Below are 18961 nucleotides of genomic sequence, written 5' to 3' on the forward strand. Positions count from 1 at the left end.
TTGCTGGTTTGTGGACTTCCTCTCCTGGGAGAACGGCGACCCCTAGCGACTTGTGCTGGGAAACTCCGCGCAGACGGTGTTTCTTATTCTTGCCTGGCGGTTGTGCAGGAAGCTCTGCTCTGCTGCTGTGGGAGTGGCCGGCCTCAGGCTACTGTTCTCCTATGGCGGTGCCATGTTGGAGGGGAAATGGGAGGGAGGCTGTTTATCACCGTGAGGGGCCTCCGAGCTGTAGTGCCACCCAGGGGTTATGGTGGCCTGAGTTCCCCAGGATTCCCAGTTACTGGGCTGCTTGCTCCTGTGTAGTTCTGTCCAGCTGTGAGGCTCCTGTCCCTTTAAGACTTTCAAAAAGCACTCGCTTTTCTTTGTCCCAGGGGCGCTGGCTGTGGGGACAGCTTGCAGGTTTTACTGTCCCTTTTCCCTAGCATCCAGCACCCCACACGCTGTGTGTCTGCACTCCTGGGGCGGAAGGCTTGGGCTGGGTATTTAGCAGTCCTGGGCTCCCTACCCCTCCCGCTCCGACTCCTCTCCTCCCGCCTCGAGCTGGGGTGAGGGGTGCTCGTGTTCTCCTGGGCCGCGGCTTGTATCTTACCCCCTTCGCGAGGCACTGGGTTCTCGTAGGTGTGGATGTAGCCTGGCTGTTACTCAGATTAAAACAAAGCTCTATACTAGGTGAGTTAAGCCCAAGATTCTATACCTATTTCTGTGCTTAAGAGAATAATGAATGACTTTTGTAGACTTGATTAAAGATTAAATTCAGAGTATACTTAGGTCTCAAGTTCTAATCTAAATAAATATTTCAAATGTAGATCAAGTGCAACCTTCTGTAAGACTTGGAAATAAAACAAAAGATACGCTTGTTTTTTTATTTTTGGCAAGCTATAATCAAAACCTAGGATCACAATCAGTAAAATCATAGAATGTGATCAGTCTTCTAAAATCACAACCCAAATTCCAGAAATCTCATTATCCTGCAGTGGATCCCTGCAGGGAATCAATTACATCAATGGAAAAAAGGAAATAAAAATGTATTAAAGTATAGCTTCAAAAGGTACAACTGGCATCTGGAAATAGAGGTGGGTATGGTAATATACAGTCCTGATGGACTGTTTTATCCTACTTGTCTGTCCAGTATGTATTTCCGAATGAATATTACTTGTACTTGCATATATTTATAAAGTCTTGAGTATAATCAGCTTGGTTTATGTTGTTTCTATATACTTATTTAGCGTTTGTATTTTAAAATTGTTTTGAGACGTTATAAAGTGATACCAATTTAAGACAGGTGGCATATATATAATGTTAAGGTAAATAATTAAAATTTATGTTGAGCATGGGCACCCTTTGGTAAATCTGTACTTATATCTTTAGTTATTTGATTCCACTTAAATACCTTCCACCTAGATATTTAGTTTATTATCTAAAATTGTCATAATTTTTCCTACAGGAAAGAATTAAGAGAATACAACAAATCAGAATGGAAAAAGAACTTCGAGCCCAGCAAATTCTAGAGGTAGAATTCTTAAATTTGATAAGATTAAAGTAATATAGTCATGTATTTTAAAGTCTGAAAAATGAAAATTTCATCAGTATGTTCTCTCACTCATATACATTAACATGTCCATCACAAATTATCTGTAAACATAATGCGTAGAATAAGGACCTCTTTGAACCTTACTTAGCAAGTTTATCTAATTCTAATAGTAAAAATCCAGGAAATAAGTAAAGGAAAAAAAAGGGGGAAACTTCTCAGTAGCCAATATAGTCATAAAGATCATACGCTAAAACTCGTGCTCTTTACTTTTCAAAACGTCATTAAGTCTTAGAGTCAGATACCTACTTTTAATTTAGAAATGAAACATGGCAAAAGTAGAAGTAAATGTTCTATGTGGAAACAGTTTAACCAGGTTTGTTTTCTGAGTTCTTACAGAACTGGGCTGAAAGAATAGGGCTCAAGGACGTGCTGGCAACAGCAAAAGGAATAGCTAAAAGACAGCAAGGGAAAATAGGCTAAAGAGAAACTCCAACGCCTAGCAACAGTCTGTAATCTTGTAGTTAAATAGGAAGCAATTTTCAACACCTTAATGGCCGAAAGGCATTTCTGTTATCAAACTGTGTAGTATAGTAACTGATGTCAAGAATAACTGCCCAAGTCCTCAAGAAAAAGCCAAATTATGTTAAGTGTACTGTGTCTAAGCTGTACATACGTGTATATGTCTCAAAATTATCCAAAGTACTTTTGTCCAAAATAAACCTTTTAATTTTGAAAATTATAACCCAAACCCTTAGCTGTTCAGGAAAGTGTTGCCATAAAAATTGGCTTATTTCCTGAGCAAGGTGGTTAGCTGAGGTTTTCACAGTTACAGGTTTTTTCCTTCTAAAAACATATACACATATTCCCTTACCATTTCAAATTAATTTTAAAACCCTCCAAATTGAAAATGTTAAAGTACATTCGCAATTGCTACTAGTTAATGACTTTAAGATTACAAAGCTCAAATTTGATTGCATGAGCTTGATATTCAGAATGTGCTTCATTAAAGGTTACGTTTCCACTATATTAGGGAAAAAAACCTTGAATTTAACCACAGTAGGTTAAATCGGGTTTAATGTTTCATTTAATTTATTTAAGTAATGGATTTATCTCAAATTTTTGGAATTACGAAAGAAACTTCAAATAAAGTAGACATGTGCATTTTTAAATGTTACTTATTTGTCCTTTAACCTTTATCGCTAAACTCTATCCCGTTTTCTAAATTTGTTACAGTGATCATGTTTTACTTTCAAAAATTAGAGAAAAAGCAAAAAATGCCATGAAATCATTTTTTCTGTGATTAAGTTTTAAGGTAAAATAATACTGAAATTATTTCAGACTTTTTACAGAGTTTGAAGAAGAAAACCTGACATACTCTTACGAATTTAAGAATATTTATGTATATCTTAATTATAATCTATACATTAGAAATCATATTATTAGTATGTTAAATTTAACAAACTGAGCGGAAATCTGTAATTGTCTACATACATGTTACATATTGTTTTGTACATTGTGAGGCATGGAGCTCCATTTTCAAGTCTGAGGTTATATTCAGGTTGTAGTGGTGCTGTTACAAGACTTTGAAACCTATTTTATATGCACAGGCTAAAAGGATAAAGAGGGAAGAAGCTGCAAAAGCCAAATTATTGGACGCTGAGAAACGAAAACAGGTAAATTTAGAGGACAGTGAGAGTTTTTACTTTTTTCATTTTATTTTGTTATCCTTAATCCAAAATGACATGAAGAACATTATGTTTACTAGGCTTCCCCCTTCACCAAGTCCCCCTGACAAAACCCATTACAGTCACTGTTCATCAGCGTAGTAAGATGTTGTAGAATCACTACTTGTCTTCTCTGAGTTGCACAGCCCTCCCCGTGCCCCCCCCCCTACATTATACATGCTAATCGTAAGGCCCCTTTATTTTTCCCCCGCCCTTATCCCTCCCTTTTCATCCATCCTTCCCAGTCCCTTTCCTTTTGGTAACTGTGAGTCCATTCTTGGGTTCTGTGATTGTGCTGCTGTTTTGTTCCTTCAGTTTTTCTTTGTTCTTGTAGTCCACATATGAGTGAAGTCATTTGGCACTTGTCTTTCTCCGGCTGGCTTATTTCACTGAGCGTAATACCCTCTAGATCCATCCATATTGTTGCAAATGGTAGGATTTGTTTTGTTCTTATGGCTGAATAATACTCCACTGTGTATATGTACCACCTCGTCTTTATCTATCCATCTATTGATGGACACTTAGGTTGCTTCCATTTCTTGGCTATTGTAAATAGTGCTGCGATAAACATAGGGGTGCATCTGTCTTTTTCAAACTGGGCTTCTTCATTCTTAGGGTAAATTCCCAGAAGTGGAATTCCTGGGTCAAATGGTATGTCTATTTTGAGCTTTATGAAGAACATCCATACTGCATTCCACAATGGATGAATTAATTTACATTCCCACCAGCAGTGTAGGAGGATTCCCCTTTCTCCACAACCTCGCCAACATTTGTTGTTTGTCTTTTGGATGGGGCGATCCTTACTGGTGTGAGGTGATGTGTCATTGTGCTTTTCATTTGCATTTCTCTGATCACAAGCGATGTGGAGCATCTTTTCATGTGTCTGTTGGCCATCTGAATTTCTTCTTTGACGAACTGTCTGTTCAGCTCCTCTACTCATTTTTTAATTGGATTATTCGCTTTTTTTTGTTGATGTGTGTGACCTCTTTATATATTTTAGATGTCAACCTGTTATTGGATCTGTCATGTATGAATATATTCTCCCATACTGTAGGATACCTTCCTATTCTAATGATGGTGTCCTTTGCTGTACAGAAGCTTTTCAGCTTGATATAGTCCCACTTGTTCATTTTTGCTTTTGTTTCCCTTTCCCGGGGAGATATGTTCATGAAGAAGTTGCTCGTGTTTATGTCCAAGAAAGTTTTGCCTATGTTTTCTTTAAGGAATTTTATGGTTTCATGACTTACAATCAGATCTTTGATCCATTCTGATTTTCCTCTTTTGTATGGGGTTAGACAATAATCTGGTTCCATTCTCTTACATGTAGTTGTCCAGTTTTTGAATACTGTGACTTTGTAGTAGAGCTTGAAGTTGGGGAGCGAGATTCCCCCCAGTTTATTCTACCTTCTGAGGATTGCTTTGGCTATTCGGTGTCTTTGGTGTTTCCATATGAATTTTTAAACTATTTGTTCCAGTTCGTTGAACAATGTTGTTGGTAATTTGAGAGGGATTGCATTGAATCTGTACGTTGCTTTGGGCAGGATGGCCATTTTGATGATATTAATTCTTCCTAGCCAAGAGCATGGGATGAGTTTCCATTTGCTAGTGTCCTCTTTAATCTCTCTTAAGAGTGTCTTATAGTTTTCAGGTTCAAAGTCTTTCACTTCCTTGTTTAGCTTTATTCCTAGGTATTTTATTCTTTTTGAAGCAGTTGTGAATGGAATTGTTTTCCTGATTTCTCTATTAGTTCATTGTTAGTGTATAGGAAAGGCACAGATTTCTCTGTGTTAATTTTGTATCCTGCAAATTTGCTGTATTGCAATATCAGATCTAGTAGTTTTGGAGTGGGTCTTTAGGTTTTGTTTTGTACAGTATCATGTCGTTTGCCAATAGTGACAGTTTAACCTCTTTTTTACCAGTTTGGATTCCTTGTATTTCTTTGTTTTGTGTAATTGCCGTTACTAGGACCTCCAGTGTTATGTTGAATAGCATTTGGGAGAATGGGCATCCCTGTCTTGTTCCCGATCTCAGGTGAAAAGCTTTCAGCTTTTCACTATTATGTATGATGTTGGCTGTGAGCTTGTCATATATTGCCTTTATTATGTTGAGGTACTTGCCCTCTATATCCATTTTGCTGAGAGTTTTTCTCATGAATGGATGTTGAATTTTGTCGAATGCTTTTTCAGGATCTATGGAGATGCTCACGTGGTGTTTGTCCTTTTTGTTCATGTGGTGGATGATGTTGGTTGATTTTTGAATGTTGTACCATCCCTGCATCCCTGGGATGAATCCTACTTGATCATGGTGTATGATCGTTGTGATGTATTTTTGAATTTGGTTTGCTAGTATTTTGTTGAGTATTTTTGTATCTACGTTCATTAGAGATACTTGTGTGTAATCTTTTTTTGTGGGGTCTTTGCCTGGTTTTGATATTAGCGTGATTTTGGCTTCATTGAATCAGTTTGGGAGTATTTCCTCTTCTTCTATTTTTTGGAAAACTTTAAGGAGAATGGGTATTATGTCTTCTCTGTATGTCTGATAAAATTCAGAAGTAAATCCATCTGGCCCGGGGGTTTTGTTCCTGGGAAGTTTTTTGATGACCGCTTCAATTTCTTTGCTGGTAATTGGTTTGTTTAATTTTTGTGTTTCTTCCTTGTTCAGTCTTGGAAGGTTGTATTTTTCTAAGCCCATTTCTTCTAGGATTTCCAGCTTGTTAGCATTTAGGTTTTCACAGTATTCTCTAATAATTCTTTGTATTTCTATGGGGTCCATGGTGATTTTTCCTTTCTCGTTTCCGATGCTGTGGGTGTGTGTTGATTCTCTTTTTCTCTTAATAAGTGTGGCTAGAGGCTTATCCATTTTGTTTATTGTCTGAAAGAACCAGCTCTTGGTTGCACTGATTTTTTTTTTTGTATTTTATTCCTCTCAATTTTATTTACTTCTTCTCTGATCTTTATTATGTGCCTCTTTCTGTTGACTTTAGGCCTCATTTGTTCTTCTTTTACCAATTTCGATAATTGTGACATTAGACCATTCATTTAGGATTGTTCTTCCTTTTTTAAATATGCTTGGATTGCTATATACTTTCCTCTTAAGACTGCTTTTGCTGTGTCCCACAGAAGTTGGGGCTTAGTGTTGTTGTTGTCATTTGTTTCCATATATTGCTGGATCTCCATTTTGATTTGGTCATTGATCCATTGATTATTTAGGAGCGTGTTGTTAAGCCTCCACATGTTTGTGAGCCTCTTTGCTTTCTTTGTACAGTTTATTTCTAGTTTTATGCCTTTGTGGTCTGAAAAGTTCGTTGGTAGGATTTCAATCTTTTGGAATTTTCTAAGGCTCTTTTTGTGGCCTAGTGTGTGGTCTATTCTGTAGAATGTTCCATGTGCACTTGAGAAGACTGTGTATCCTGTTACTTTTGGATGTAGACTTCTCTAGATGTCTTTTAAGTCCATCTGTTGTAGTGTGTTGTTCAGTGCCTCTGTGTCCTTACTTATTTTCTGTCTGGTGGGTCTGTCCTTTGGAGTGAGTGGTGTGTTGAAGTCTCCCAAAATGAATGCATTGCATTCTATTTCCTCCTTTTAGTTTTGTTGGTATTTGTTTCACATATACTGGTGCTCCTGCGTTGGGTGCATAGATATTTACAATGGTTATATCCTCTTGTTGCAGTGACCCCTTTATCATTATGTCATGTCCTTCTTTATCTCTTGTGACTTTCTTTGTTTTTAAGTCTTATTTTGTCTGCTACTAGTACTGTCACACCTGCTTTTTTCTCCCTGTTGTTTGCATGGAATATCATTTTCCATCCTTTGACTTTTTGTCTCTGCATGTCTTTGGGTTTGAGGTGAGTCTCTTGTAAGCAGCATATAGATGGGTCTTGCGTTTTTATCCATTCTATTACTCTGTGTCTTTTGATTGGTGCATTCAGTCCATTTAAATGTATGGTGATTATTGAAAGATATGTACTTACTGCCATTGCAGGCTTTAGATTTATGGTTACCATAGGTTCAAGGTTAGCTTCTTTAGTATCTTACTGCCTAACTTCACTTGCTTATTGAGCTATTGTAGACACTGTGTGGTGATTCTTTATTTCTCTCCTTTCTTATTACTCCTCCTCCATTCTTTATATGTTGGGTGTTTTATTCTCTGCTCTTTTGTGTTTTCTTTAACTGGTTTGTGTGTAGTTGATTTTGGTTTTTGCCTTTAGTTAGTATTTGGTTGTTCTGGTTTCTTTGCTGTGATTTTATTTTCTCTCGTGACATCTGTTTAGCCTTGGTAGTGCTCCCATGTAGAGCTGTGCCTCTACAATACCCTGTAAAGGTGGTTTGCGGGAGGTAAATTCCCTCAACTTTTGCTTGTCTGGGAATTGTTTATTCCCTCCTTCATATTTAAATGATAATCGTGCTGGATAGAATATTCTTGGTTCAAGGCCCTTCTATTTCATTGCATTAAATATATCATGCCATTCTCTTCTTGCCTGTAAGGTTTCTGCTGAGAAGTGTGATGATGGCCTAATGGGTTTTCCCTTGTTGGTGACCTTATTCCTCTCTCTAGCTGCCTTTATAACTATGTACTTTGCCTTGATCTTTGCCATTTTAATTATTATGTGTCTTGGTGTTTTCCTCTTTGGAGTTCTGTGTGCCTCCGTGGTCTGTGCAACTATTTCCTCCCATTTTTTGGAAGCTTTCAGCAATTATTTCTTAAAGGGCACTTTCTATCCCTTTTTCTCTCTCTTCTTCTTCTGGTACCCCTATAATGCGAATATTGTTCCGTTTGATTTGGCGACACAGTTCTCTTAATATTCTTTCATTCCTGGACATCCTTTTACCTCTCTCTGCGTCAGCTTCTCTGCGTTCTTGTTCTCTGATTTCTATTCCATTAACGGCCTTTTGCACCTCATCCAGTTTGCTCTTAAGTACTTCGAGAGATTATTTTATTTCTGTAATCTCCCTCCAGACTTCATCCCTTAGCTCTTGCATATTTCTCCGAAGATCCGTCAGCATGGTTATGACCTTTATTTTGAATTCTTTTTCAGGGAAATTCGTTAGGTCTATCTCCCCAGGTTCCTTCTCAGGGGAGGATGTCTAGGTTAGTCTGGTCTGTATCAAATTCTTCTGTCTTTTCATGGCAATAGAGGTAGTTGTGGGGAGCTGTCGTGAATGTCGGGTGGAAAAACGTCCCTTCTTGCTGGTTTGTGGCCTTCCTCTCATGGAGAACGGCGACCCCTAGCGGTTCGTGCTGGGCAGCTGCGTGCAGACGGGGTTTCTTATTCTTGCCCGTTGGTTGTGCAGGAAGCTGTGCTCTGTTGCAGTGGGCTTGGCCATCCTCAGGCTACTGTCCTGCTATGGCAGAGCCACGTCGGAGGGGAAATGGGAGGGAGGCTGTTTATCACTGTGATGGGGCTCCGAGCTGCGCTGCCACTAAGGGGGTGGGGCACCTGGAGTTCTGCGGGATTCCCAGTTACTGGGCTGATTGCGCCAGGGCGCTGCCCTCCAGCTGTGAGGCTCCTGTCCCTTTAAGACTTCCAAAAAGCACTTCGTTTTCTTTGTCCAAGGGACGCAGGCTGTGGGGACAGCTCGCAGGTTTTACTGTCCTGTTTCTCTAGCATCCAGATCCCCACACGCTGTGTGTCTGCGCTCCTGGTGCGGATGGCTGGGGCTGGGTATTTAGCAGTCCTGGGCTCCCTTTCACTCCCCACTCTGACTCCTCTCCTCCCCCCGCGAGCTGAGCTGAGGGGCACTTGTGTGAGGGGCACTGCGGATTCCATCTTACCCCCTTCGGAGGCGCTCAGTTCTCGCAGGTATGGATGTAGCCTGGCTGTTGTCCTGTATCTTCTGGTCTTTCTTTTAGGGATAGTTGTATTTGTTCTATTTTGAAAAATAAATGGTTTTTGGAGGAGGTTTCCGCCGCTCTACTCACGCCTCCATCTTGGCTCCTTCCCCTATAATGATTTATAAGTAATGTTTATCTCTGCTATTGCTCATGAAAGTACTACCAAATGTATATATGTACATCTTTATAAATCACTCAGAGTAATACAAAGCTCTCTACACTGGGTGAGCTAAGCCCAAGGTTCTATACCTATTTCTGTGCTTAAGAGAATAGTGAATGACTTTTGTTGACTTGATTAAAGATTAAATTTAGAATATGCTTTGGTCTCAAGTTCTACTCTAAATAAATATTTCAAATGTGGATCAAGTGCAGCCTTCTCTAAGACTTGGAAATAAAACAAAAGATACACTTGTATGTTTATTTTTGGTGAGCTATAATATTCAAAACCTAGGATCACAATCAGCAAAATCATAGAATGTGATCAGTCTTCTAAAATCACAACAGAAATTCCAGAAATCTCATTATCCTGCAGTGAATCCCTACCAGGGGATCAATAACATCAATGCAGAAAAAGAAATAAAAATATTAAAATATAGCTTCAAAAGGTACAACTAGCATTGGAAATAGGGGTGGGTATTATAATATGCAGTAGTATAAAATGTGTTGGCTGTGAAAATCCTAGGAAAGCTGCAATTTAGAAGTAGGGTATTTTAGGTGTATTTTTTTAAAACTATCCTCATCAGTGCCAATTTAGGACTTTCAAAGGGATTTATGAATTTAAAATTGTTAGCAATGTGCTTATAGCATATGCAATGATTTTTTAAAATGAAAATGTAACGTTATCAAAATGTAGATTGCTGAATTCAAACAATAACTATTACATTACATTTAGACAATGTGAGCACCACTTATAAGTTATTAGAACTTATTTCTGTATTTGGCTTACTGTAGTTATTGAAAGTAGTGTCATTTATCATGTTACGGCAATTGTTAACACTTCGTACAATCGTGATGTACTGTGCACTTTTTTAAGCGTTTTTAATTTAATTGTGACAGTGAGAAAAAGAGCAAGTGCTTCCCCTATTTTATGCAAGAGTAGTTCTATTTGTTCAAGTTCATGCAATGAGTGACAGTAACTCAGGACTAGCGTTAGGTGTCCTGATTTCCTGATGGACTGTTTTATCCTACTTGTCTGTCCAATATTTATTTCCGAATGAGTATTACTTGTACTTGCTAATATTTATAAAGACTTGAGTATAATAAGGTTGGTTTATGTTGTTTCTATATACTTATTTAGCATTTGTATTTTAAAATTGTTTTGAGATACTTTATAAAGTGATACCAATTTAAGACAGGTGGCATATATATAATGTTAAGGTAAATAATTAAAATTTATATCCAGCAATGGCAACCTTTGTTAAATCTGTAGTTTTTTCTTTAATTATTTGATTCCACTTAAATACCTTCCACCTAGATATTTAGTTTATTATCTAAAATTGTCATAATTTTTCCTACAGGAAAGAATTAAGAGAATACAACAAATCAGAATGGAAAAAGAACTTCGAGCCCAGCAAATTCTAGAGGTAGAATTCTTAAATTTCATATGATTAAAGTAATATAGTCATGTATTTTAAAGTCTGAAAAATGAAAATTTTATCAGTATGTTCTCTCACTCATACACATTAACATGTCCATCACAAATTATCTGTAAACATAATGCATAGAATAAGGACCTCCCTGAACCTTACTAGGCAAGTTTATCTAATCCTAATAGTAAAAATCTAGGAAATAAGTAAAGGAAAAAAAAAGAGGGAACCTCTCAATAGCCAATATAGTCATAAAGATCATACGCTAAAACTCGTGCCCTCTACTTTTCAAAATGTCATTAAGTCTTATAGTCAGACACCTGCTTTTAATTTAGAAATGAAACATGGCAAAAGTAGAAGTAAATGTTCAATGTGGAAACAGTTTAACCAGGTTTGTTTTCTGAGTTCTGACAGAACTGGGCTGAAAGAATAGGGCTCAAGGACGTGCTGGCAACAGCAAAAGGAATAGCTAAAAGACAGCAAGGGAAAATAGGCTAAAGAGAAACTCCAACGCCTAGCAACAGTCTGTAATCTTGTAGTTAAATAGGAAGCAATTTTCAACACCTTAATGGCCGAAAGGCATTTCTGTTATCAAACTGTGTAGTATAGTAACTGATGTCAAGAATAACTGCCCAAGTCCTCAAGAAAAAGCCAAATTATGTTAAGTGTACTGTGTCTAAGCTGTACATACGTGTATATGTCTCAAAATTATCCAAAATACTTTTGTCCAAAATAAACTTTTAATATTGAGAATTATTATAATCCCAACCCTTAGCTGTTAAGGAAACTCTTGCCATAAAAATTGGCTTATTCGCTGTGCAATGCGGTTAGCTGAGGTTTTCACAGTTACAGGTTTTTTCCTTCTAAAAATATATACACATATTCCCTTCCACATTTCGAATTAATTTTTAAACCCTCCAAATTGAAAATATTAAAGTACATTGGCAATTACTACTAGATAATTATAAAGCTACTAGTTAATGACTTTTAGATAATAAAGCTCAATCTTGATAGAATGAGTTTGATATTCAGAATGTGCTTCATTAAAGGTTATGTTTCTGTTATACTAGGGGGAAAAAACCTTCAATTTAACCACAGTTTAAATCGGGTTTAGTGTTTCATTTAAGTTATTTAATTAATGGATTTATCTCAAATTTTAAGTATTAAAAAAGAAACTTCAAATAAAGTAAGACACATGCATTTTTAAATGTTATTTATTTGTCTTTTAACCTTTATCATTAAAATCTATCCCGTTTTTCTAAACTTTCTACAGTGATCATGCTTTACTTTAAAAAAATCAGAGAACAAGCAAAAAATGCCATAACATCATTTTTTCTGTAAAGTAACACTCAAATTATTTTAGACTTGTTACAGAGTTTGAAGAAGAAAACCTGACATACTGTTACGATTTATGAATTTTTTGTACATCTTAATTGTAATCTATACATTAGAAATGAAATTAGTATGTTAAATGTAACAAACTGAGGGGAAATCTGTAATTGTCTACATACATGTTACATACTGTTTTGTACCTTGCGAAGCATGGAGCTCCATTTTCAAGTCTGAGGTTATATTCAGGTTGTGGTGGTGCTGTTGCATGACTTTGATACCTATTTTATATGCACAGGCTAAAAGGATAAAGAAGGAAGAAGCTGCAAAAGCTAAATTTTTGGAGGCTGAGAAACGAAAACAGGTAAATTTAGAGGACAGTCAGAGTTTTCAGTTTTTTAAATTTATTTTGTTATCCTAAATCCACGACGACATGAAGAACATTATGTTTACTCGGCTCCCCACTTCAACAAAGTACCCCACACAAGCCCCATTACAGTCACTGTCCATCAGCATAGTAAGATGTTGTAGAATCACTACTTGTCTTCTCTGTGTTGCACAGCCCTCACTGTGCCCCAACCACGCATTATACATGCTAATCGTAAGGCCCCCTTTCTTTTTTCTGCCCTTATCCCTCCCTTCCCACCCGTCCTCCCCAGTCCCTTTCCCTTTGGTAACTGTTAGTCCATTCTTGGGTTCTGTGATTGTGCTACTATTTTGTTCCTTCAGTTTTTGTTTGTTCTTATACTCCACATATGAGTGAAATCTTTTGGTACTTGTCTTTTTTCCGCCTGGCTTATTTCACTGAGCATAATATCCTCTTGCTTCATCCATGTTGTTCCAAATGGTCGGATTTGTTTTCTTCTTTTGGCTGAATAATATTTCACTGTGTATATGTACCACCTCTTCTTTATCCATTCATCTACTGATGGACACTTAGGTTGCTTCCATTTCTTGGCTATTGTAAATAGTGCTGCGATAAACATAGGGGTGCATCTGTCTTTTTCAAACTGGGTTGCTGCATTCTTAGGATAAATTCCTAGAAGTGGAATTCCTGGGTCGAATGGTATGTCTATTTTGAGCTTCCTGAGGATCCTCTATACTGCTTTCCACAATGGTTGAACTAATTTACATTCCCCCCAGCAGGGTAGGAGGGTTCCCCTTTCTCCACAATCTCACCAACATTTGTTGTTGTTTGTCTTTCGGATGGTGGCGATCCCTACTGGTGTGAGGTGATATCATATTGTGGTTTTAATTTGCATTTCTCTGATGACAAGCGATGTGGAGCATCTTTTCATGTGTCTGTTTTTCCATCTGAATTTCTTCCTTGGAGAACTGTCTTTTCAGCTCCTGTGCTCATTTTTTAATTGGATTATTCACTTTTTGTTTGTTGAGGTGTGTGAGCTCTTTATATATTTTGGATGTCAACCCTTTATCAGATCTGTCATTTATGAATATATTCTCCCATACTGCAGGGTACCTTTTTGTTCTAATAAAGGTGTCCTTTGCTCTACAGAAGCTTTTCAGCCTAACATAGCCCCACTTGTTCATTTTTGCTTTTGTTTCCTTTTCCCGGGGAGATATGTTCATGAAGAAGTTGCTCGTGTTTATGTCCAAGAAAGTTTTGCCTATGTTTTCTTTTAAGAGTTTTATGGTTTCATGACTTACATTCAGATCTTTGATCCATTCTGCGTTTACTTTTTTGTATGGGGTTAGACAATAATCTGGTTTCTTTCTCTTGCATATAGTTTTCCAATTTTTGCATACTGTGGTTCTGTAGTAGAGCTTAAAGTTGGGGAGTCGATATCCCCCCCACTTTATACTTTTTTCTCAGGATTGCTTTGGCTATTTGGGGTCTTTGGTGTTTCCATATGAATTTTTGAACTATTCATTGCAGTTCATTGAAGAATATTGTTTGGTGATATGGTAGGGCTTGCCACAAGTCTACTTATTGGTGTGGGCAGGATGGCCATTTTGACGGTATTAATTCTTCCTAGCCAGGTGCATGGGATGAGTTTCCATTTGCTAGTATCCTCTTTAATTTCTCTTAAGAGAGTCTTACAGTTTTCAGGGTATAGGTCTTTCACTTCCTTGGTTAGGTTTATTCCTAGGTATTTTATTCTTTTTGAAGCAATTGTGAATGGAATTGTTTTCATGATTTCTCTTTGTGTTAGTTCATTGTTAGTGTATAGGAAAGCACAGATTTCTGTGTGTTAATTTTGTATCCTGCAACTTTGCTGTATTCCGATATCAGTTCTAGTAGTTTTGGAATGGAGTCTTTAGGGTTTTGTATGTACAATATCATGTCATCTGCCAATAGTGATAGTTTAACCTCTGCTTTACCCGTTTGAATTTCTTGTATTTCTTTGTTTTGTGTAATTGCCGTTACTAGGACCTCCAGTATTATGTTGAGTAACAGTGGGGAGAGTGGGCATCCCTGTCTTGTTCCCGATGTCAGAGGAATAGCTTTCAGCTTCTCACTCTGAAGTATGATGTTGGCTGTGGGTTTATCATATATGGCCTTTATTATGTTGAGGTACTTGCCCTCTATACCCATTTTGCTGAGAGTTTTTATCATGAATGGATGTTGAATTTTGTCGAATGCTTTTTCAGCATCTATGGAAATAGTCATGTGGTGTTTGTCCTTTTTGTTTATGTGGTGGATGATGTTGGTTGATTTTCGAATGTTGTACCATCCTTGCATCCCTGGGATGAATCCCACTTGGTCATGGTGTACGATTCCTTTGATGTATTTTTGAATTTGGTTTGCTAATATTTTTTTGAGTATTTTTGCATCCAAATTCATCAGGGATACTCGTCTATAATTTTCTTTTTTGATGGAGTCTTTGCCTGGTTTTGGTATTAGGGTGATGTTGGCTTCAAAGAATTAGTTTGGGAGTATTCCCTCCTCCTCTATTTTTTGGAAGACTTTAAGGACAATGGGTGTTATGTCTTCTCTGTATGTGCGATAAAATTGCAAGGAAAATCCATCTCGCCCTGGGGTTTTGTTCCTGGGTAGTTCTTTGATTACCGCTTCAATTTCTTTGCTGGTAATTGGTTTGTTTAGATTTTGTGTTTCTTCCTTGATCAGTCTTGGACGGTTGTATTTTTCTAAGAAGTCCATTTCTTCTAGGTTTTCCAGCTTGTTCACATATAGGTTTTCATAGTATTCTCTAATAATTCTTTGTATTTCTATGGGGTCTCTCGTGATTTTTCCTTTGTCATTTCGATTCTGTTGATGTGTGTTGATTCTCTCTTTCTCTTAATAAGTCTGGCTAGAGGGTTATCTATTTTGTTTATTTTCTCAAAGAAACAGCTCTTGGTTTCTTTGATTTTTTTTTTCTACTTTACTCTTCTCAATTTTATTTATTTCTTCTCTGATCTTTATGTCCCTCCTTCTGTTGACTTTAGGCCTCATTTGTTCTTCTTTTTCCAATTTCGATAATTGTGACATTTGACTATTTATTTGGGATTGTTCTTCTTTTAAATATGCCTGGATTGCTATATACTTTCCACTTAAGACTGCTTTCGCAACATCCCACAGAATTTGGGACATTGTTTTGTTGCCATTTGTTTCCATATATTGCTTGATCTCTATTTTAATCCGGTTGTTGATCCTTTGATTATTTAGGAGCACTTTGTTAAGCCTCCATGTGCTTGTGGTCCTTCTTGCTTTCTTTGTATGATTTATTTCTAGTTTTATTCCTTTGTGGTCTGAAACGTTGGTTGGTAGAATTTCAATCTTTTTGAATTTACTGAGGCTCTTCTTGTGGCCTAGTTTGTGGTCTATTCTGTAGAATGTTCCATGTGCACTTGAGAAGACTGTGTATCCTGTTACTTTTGGATGTAGACTTCTCTAGATGTCTTTTAAGTCCATCTGTTGTAGTGTGTTGTTCAGTGCCTCTGTGTCCTTACTTATTTTCTGTCTGGTGGGTCTGTCCTTTGGAGTGAGTGGTGTGTTGAAGTCTCCCAAAATGAATGCATTGCATTCTATTTCCTCCTTTTAGTTTTGTTGGTATTTGTTTCACATATACTGGTGCTCCTGCGTTGGGTGCATAGATATTTACAATGGTTATATCCTCTTGTTGCAGTGACCCCTTTATCATTATGTCATGTCCTTCTTTATCTCTTGTGACTTTCTTTGTTTTTAAGTCTATTTTGTCTGCTACTAGTACTGCCACACCTGCTTTTTTCTCCCTGTTGTTTGCATGGAATATCATTTTCCATCCCTTGACTTTTTGTCTCTGCATGTCTTTGGGTTTGAGGTGAGTCTCTTGTAAGCAGCATATAGATGGGTCTTGCTTTTTTATCCATTCTATTACTCTGTGTCTTTTGATTGGTGCATTCAGTCCATTTACATGTACGGTGACTATGGAAAGATATGTACTTACCGCCATTGCAGGCTTTAGATTTGTGGTTACCAAAGGTTCAAGGTTAGCTTCTTTAGTATCTTACTGCCTAACTTCACTTGCTTATTGAGCAATTGTAGATACTGTATGGTGATTATTTAATTCTCTCCTTTCTTATTCCTCCTCCTCCATTATTTATATGTTGGGTGTTTTATTCTCTGCTCTTTTGTGTTTCCTTTAAATGGTTTTGTGTGTAGTTGATTTTATTTTTTGCCTTTTGTTAGTATTTGGTTGGTCTGGTTTCTTTGCTATGATTTTATTTTCTCTGGTGACATCTGTTTAGCCTTGGTAGTGCTCCCATGTAGAGCTGTGCCTCTACAATACCGTGTAAAGGTGGTTTGCGGGAGGCAAATTCCCTCAACTTTTGCTTGTCTGGGAATTGTTTACTCCCTCCTTCATATTTAAATGATAATCGTGCTGGATACACTATCCTTGGTTCAAGGCCCTTCTGTTTCATTGCATTAAATATATCATGCCATTCTCTTCTGGCCTGCAAGGTTTCTGCTGAGATGTCTGATGATAGCCTGATGGGTTTTCCCTGTAGGTGATCTTTTTCCTCTGTCTAGCTGTCTTTTAGACTCTGTCCTTGTTCTTGATCTTTGCCATTTTAATCATTATGTGTCTTGGTGTTGTCCTCTTTGGAGTTCTGTGTGCTTCCGTGGTATAAGCAACTATTTCCTCCCCCAGTTTTGGGAAGATTTCAGCAATTATTTCTTCAAGGACACTTTCCCTTTTTCTCTCTCTTCTTCTGGTACCCCTATGATGTGAATATTGTTTCATTTGGAATGGCCACATAGTTCTCTTATTTATTCTTTCATTCCTGGCATCCTTTTATCTCTCTCTGTGTCAGCTTGTCTGCGTTCCTGTTCTCTGATTTCTATTCCATTAACGGCCTCTTGCACCTCATCCAGTTTGCTCTTAAGTCCTTCCAGAGATTGTTTTATTTCTGTAATCTCCCTCCGAACTTCATCCCTTAGCTCTTGCATACTTTCCTGAAGATCCGTCAGCATGGTTATGACCTTTATTTTGAATTCTTTTTCAGGGAGATTGGTTAGGTATCTCCCCTGGTTCCTTCTCAGGGGAGGATGTCTGGGTTAGTCTGTTCTGTATCAAGTTCTTCTGTCTTTTCATGGCGATGGAAGTAGTTGTGGAGAGCTGGCGTGTATGTTGGCTGGGTGAAGGTCCCTTCTTGCTGGTTTGTGGCCTTCCTCTCCTGGGAGAACAGCGACCCCTAGCGGCTTGTGCTGGGCAGCTACACGCAGACGAGGTTTCTTATTCTTGCCTGGCGGTTGTGGATGAAGCTCTGCTCTGCTTCTGTGGGCGTGGCCGGCCTCAGGCTACTGTTCTGCTATGGCGGAGCCACATTGGAGGGGAAATGGGAGGGAGGCTGTTTATCACTGTGAGGGGCCTCCGAGTACTACTGCCACCCAGGGGGTTGGGGCGCCCGGAGTTTCCTGGAATTCCCAGTTACTGGGCTGATTGTGCCGGGGCGTTTCCGTCCACCTGTGAGGCTTTTGTCCCTTGAAGACTTTCAAAAAGCACTCGCTTTTTTTTGTCCCAGGGGCTCTGGCTGCAGGGACAGCTCTCAGGTTTTACTGTCCCATTTCTCTAGCATCCAGCTTGCCACACACTGTGTGTCTATGCTCCTGGTGTGGATGGCTGGGGCTGGGTATTTAGCAGTCCTGGGCTCCCTCTCCCTCCCCGCTCTGACTCCTCTCCTACCGCCTGTAGTTGCGGTGAGGGGCGCTCATGTTCCGCCAGGCTGTGGCTTCCATCTTACCCCCTTCGGAGGTGCTGGGTTCTCGCAGGTGTGGATGTAGCTTGGCTGTTTTCCTGTATCTTCTGGTATCTCTTTTAGGGATAGTTGTATTTGTTGTATTTTCAAAAATATATATGGTTTTTGGAGGAGGTTTCCCCGCTCTACTCACGTCGCCATCTTGGCTCCTTCCACTGTAATGATTTATAAATAATGCTTATCTCTGCTATTGCTAATGAAAGCACTACCAAGTATATATTCGTATATCCATGTAAATCACTCAGACTAATAGAAAGCTCTACACTGGGTGAGTAAAGGCCAAGATTCTATACCTATTTCTGTGCTTAAGAGAATAATGAATGCCTTTTGTTGACTTGATTAAAGATTAAATTCAGAGTATACTTTGGTCTGAAGTTCTAATCTAAATAAATATTTCAAATGTGTTTCCAGTGCAACCTTCTCTAAGACTTGGAGATAAAAGAAAAGATACACTTGTATGTTTATTTTTGTTGAGCTATAATATTCAAAACCTAGGATCACAATTAGCAAAATCATACAATGTGATCAGACTTCTAAAATCACAACAGAAATTCCAGAAAACTCATTATCCTGCAGGGGATCAATAACATCAATTGAAAAAAAGAAATAAAAATGTATTAAAGTATAGCTTCAAAAGGTACAACTAGAATTGGAAATAGGGGTTAGTATTGTAATAAACAGTAGTATAAAATGTGTTGGCTCTGAAAATCCTACGAAAGCTGCAATTTGCAAGTAGGGGAATTTAGGTGTATTCT

The 18961-nt window shown here is 38.1% G+C and overlaps 2 protein-coding genes across 4 annotated transcripts in view; one reads left to right on the forward strand and one right to left on the reverse strand.

Moving 5' to 3' along the window:
* LOC118922216 (bromodomain adjacent to zinc finger domain protein 2B-like) overlaps positions 1-18961 on the forward strand; it is a 107954-nt gene that overhangs the window by 50012 nt on the left and 38981 nt on the right. The window contains exons 7-10 of the mRNA XM_057493669.1: positions 1445-1510; positions 3139-3204; positions 10605-10670; positions 12301-12366. Coding sequence (XP_057349652.1) covers positions 1445-1510; positions 3139-3204; positions 10605-10670; positions 12301-12366 — 264 coding nt within the window. The remainder of the gene's footprint in view (positions 1-1444; positions 1511-3138; positions 3205-10604; positions 10671-12300; positions 12367-18961) is intronic.
* Positions 1-18961, reverse strand: part of LOC130681195 (enoyl-CoA delta isomerase 2-like) — a 133494-nt gene that overhangs the window by 15011 nt on the left and 99522 nt on the right. The gene's annotated exons all lie outside the window — the stretch shown is intronic.

This window comes from Manis pentadactyla, chromosome 16 (assembly GCF_030020395.1).
Source record: "Manis pentadactyla isolate mManPen7 chromosome 16, mManPen7.hap1, whole genome shotgun sequence".
Taxonomy (NCBI): Eukaryota; Metazoa; Chordata; class Mammalia; order Pholidota; family Manidae; genus Manis; species Manis pentadactyla.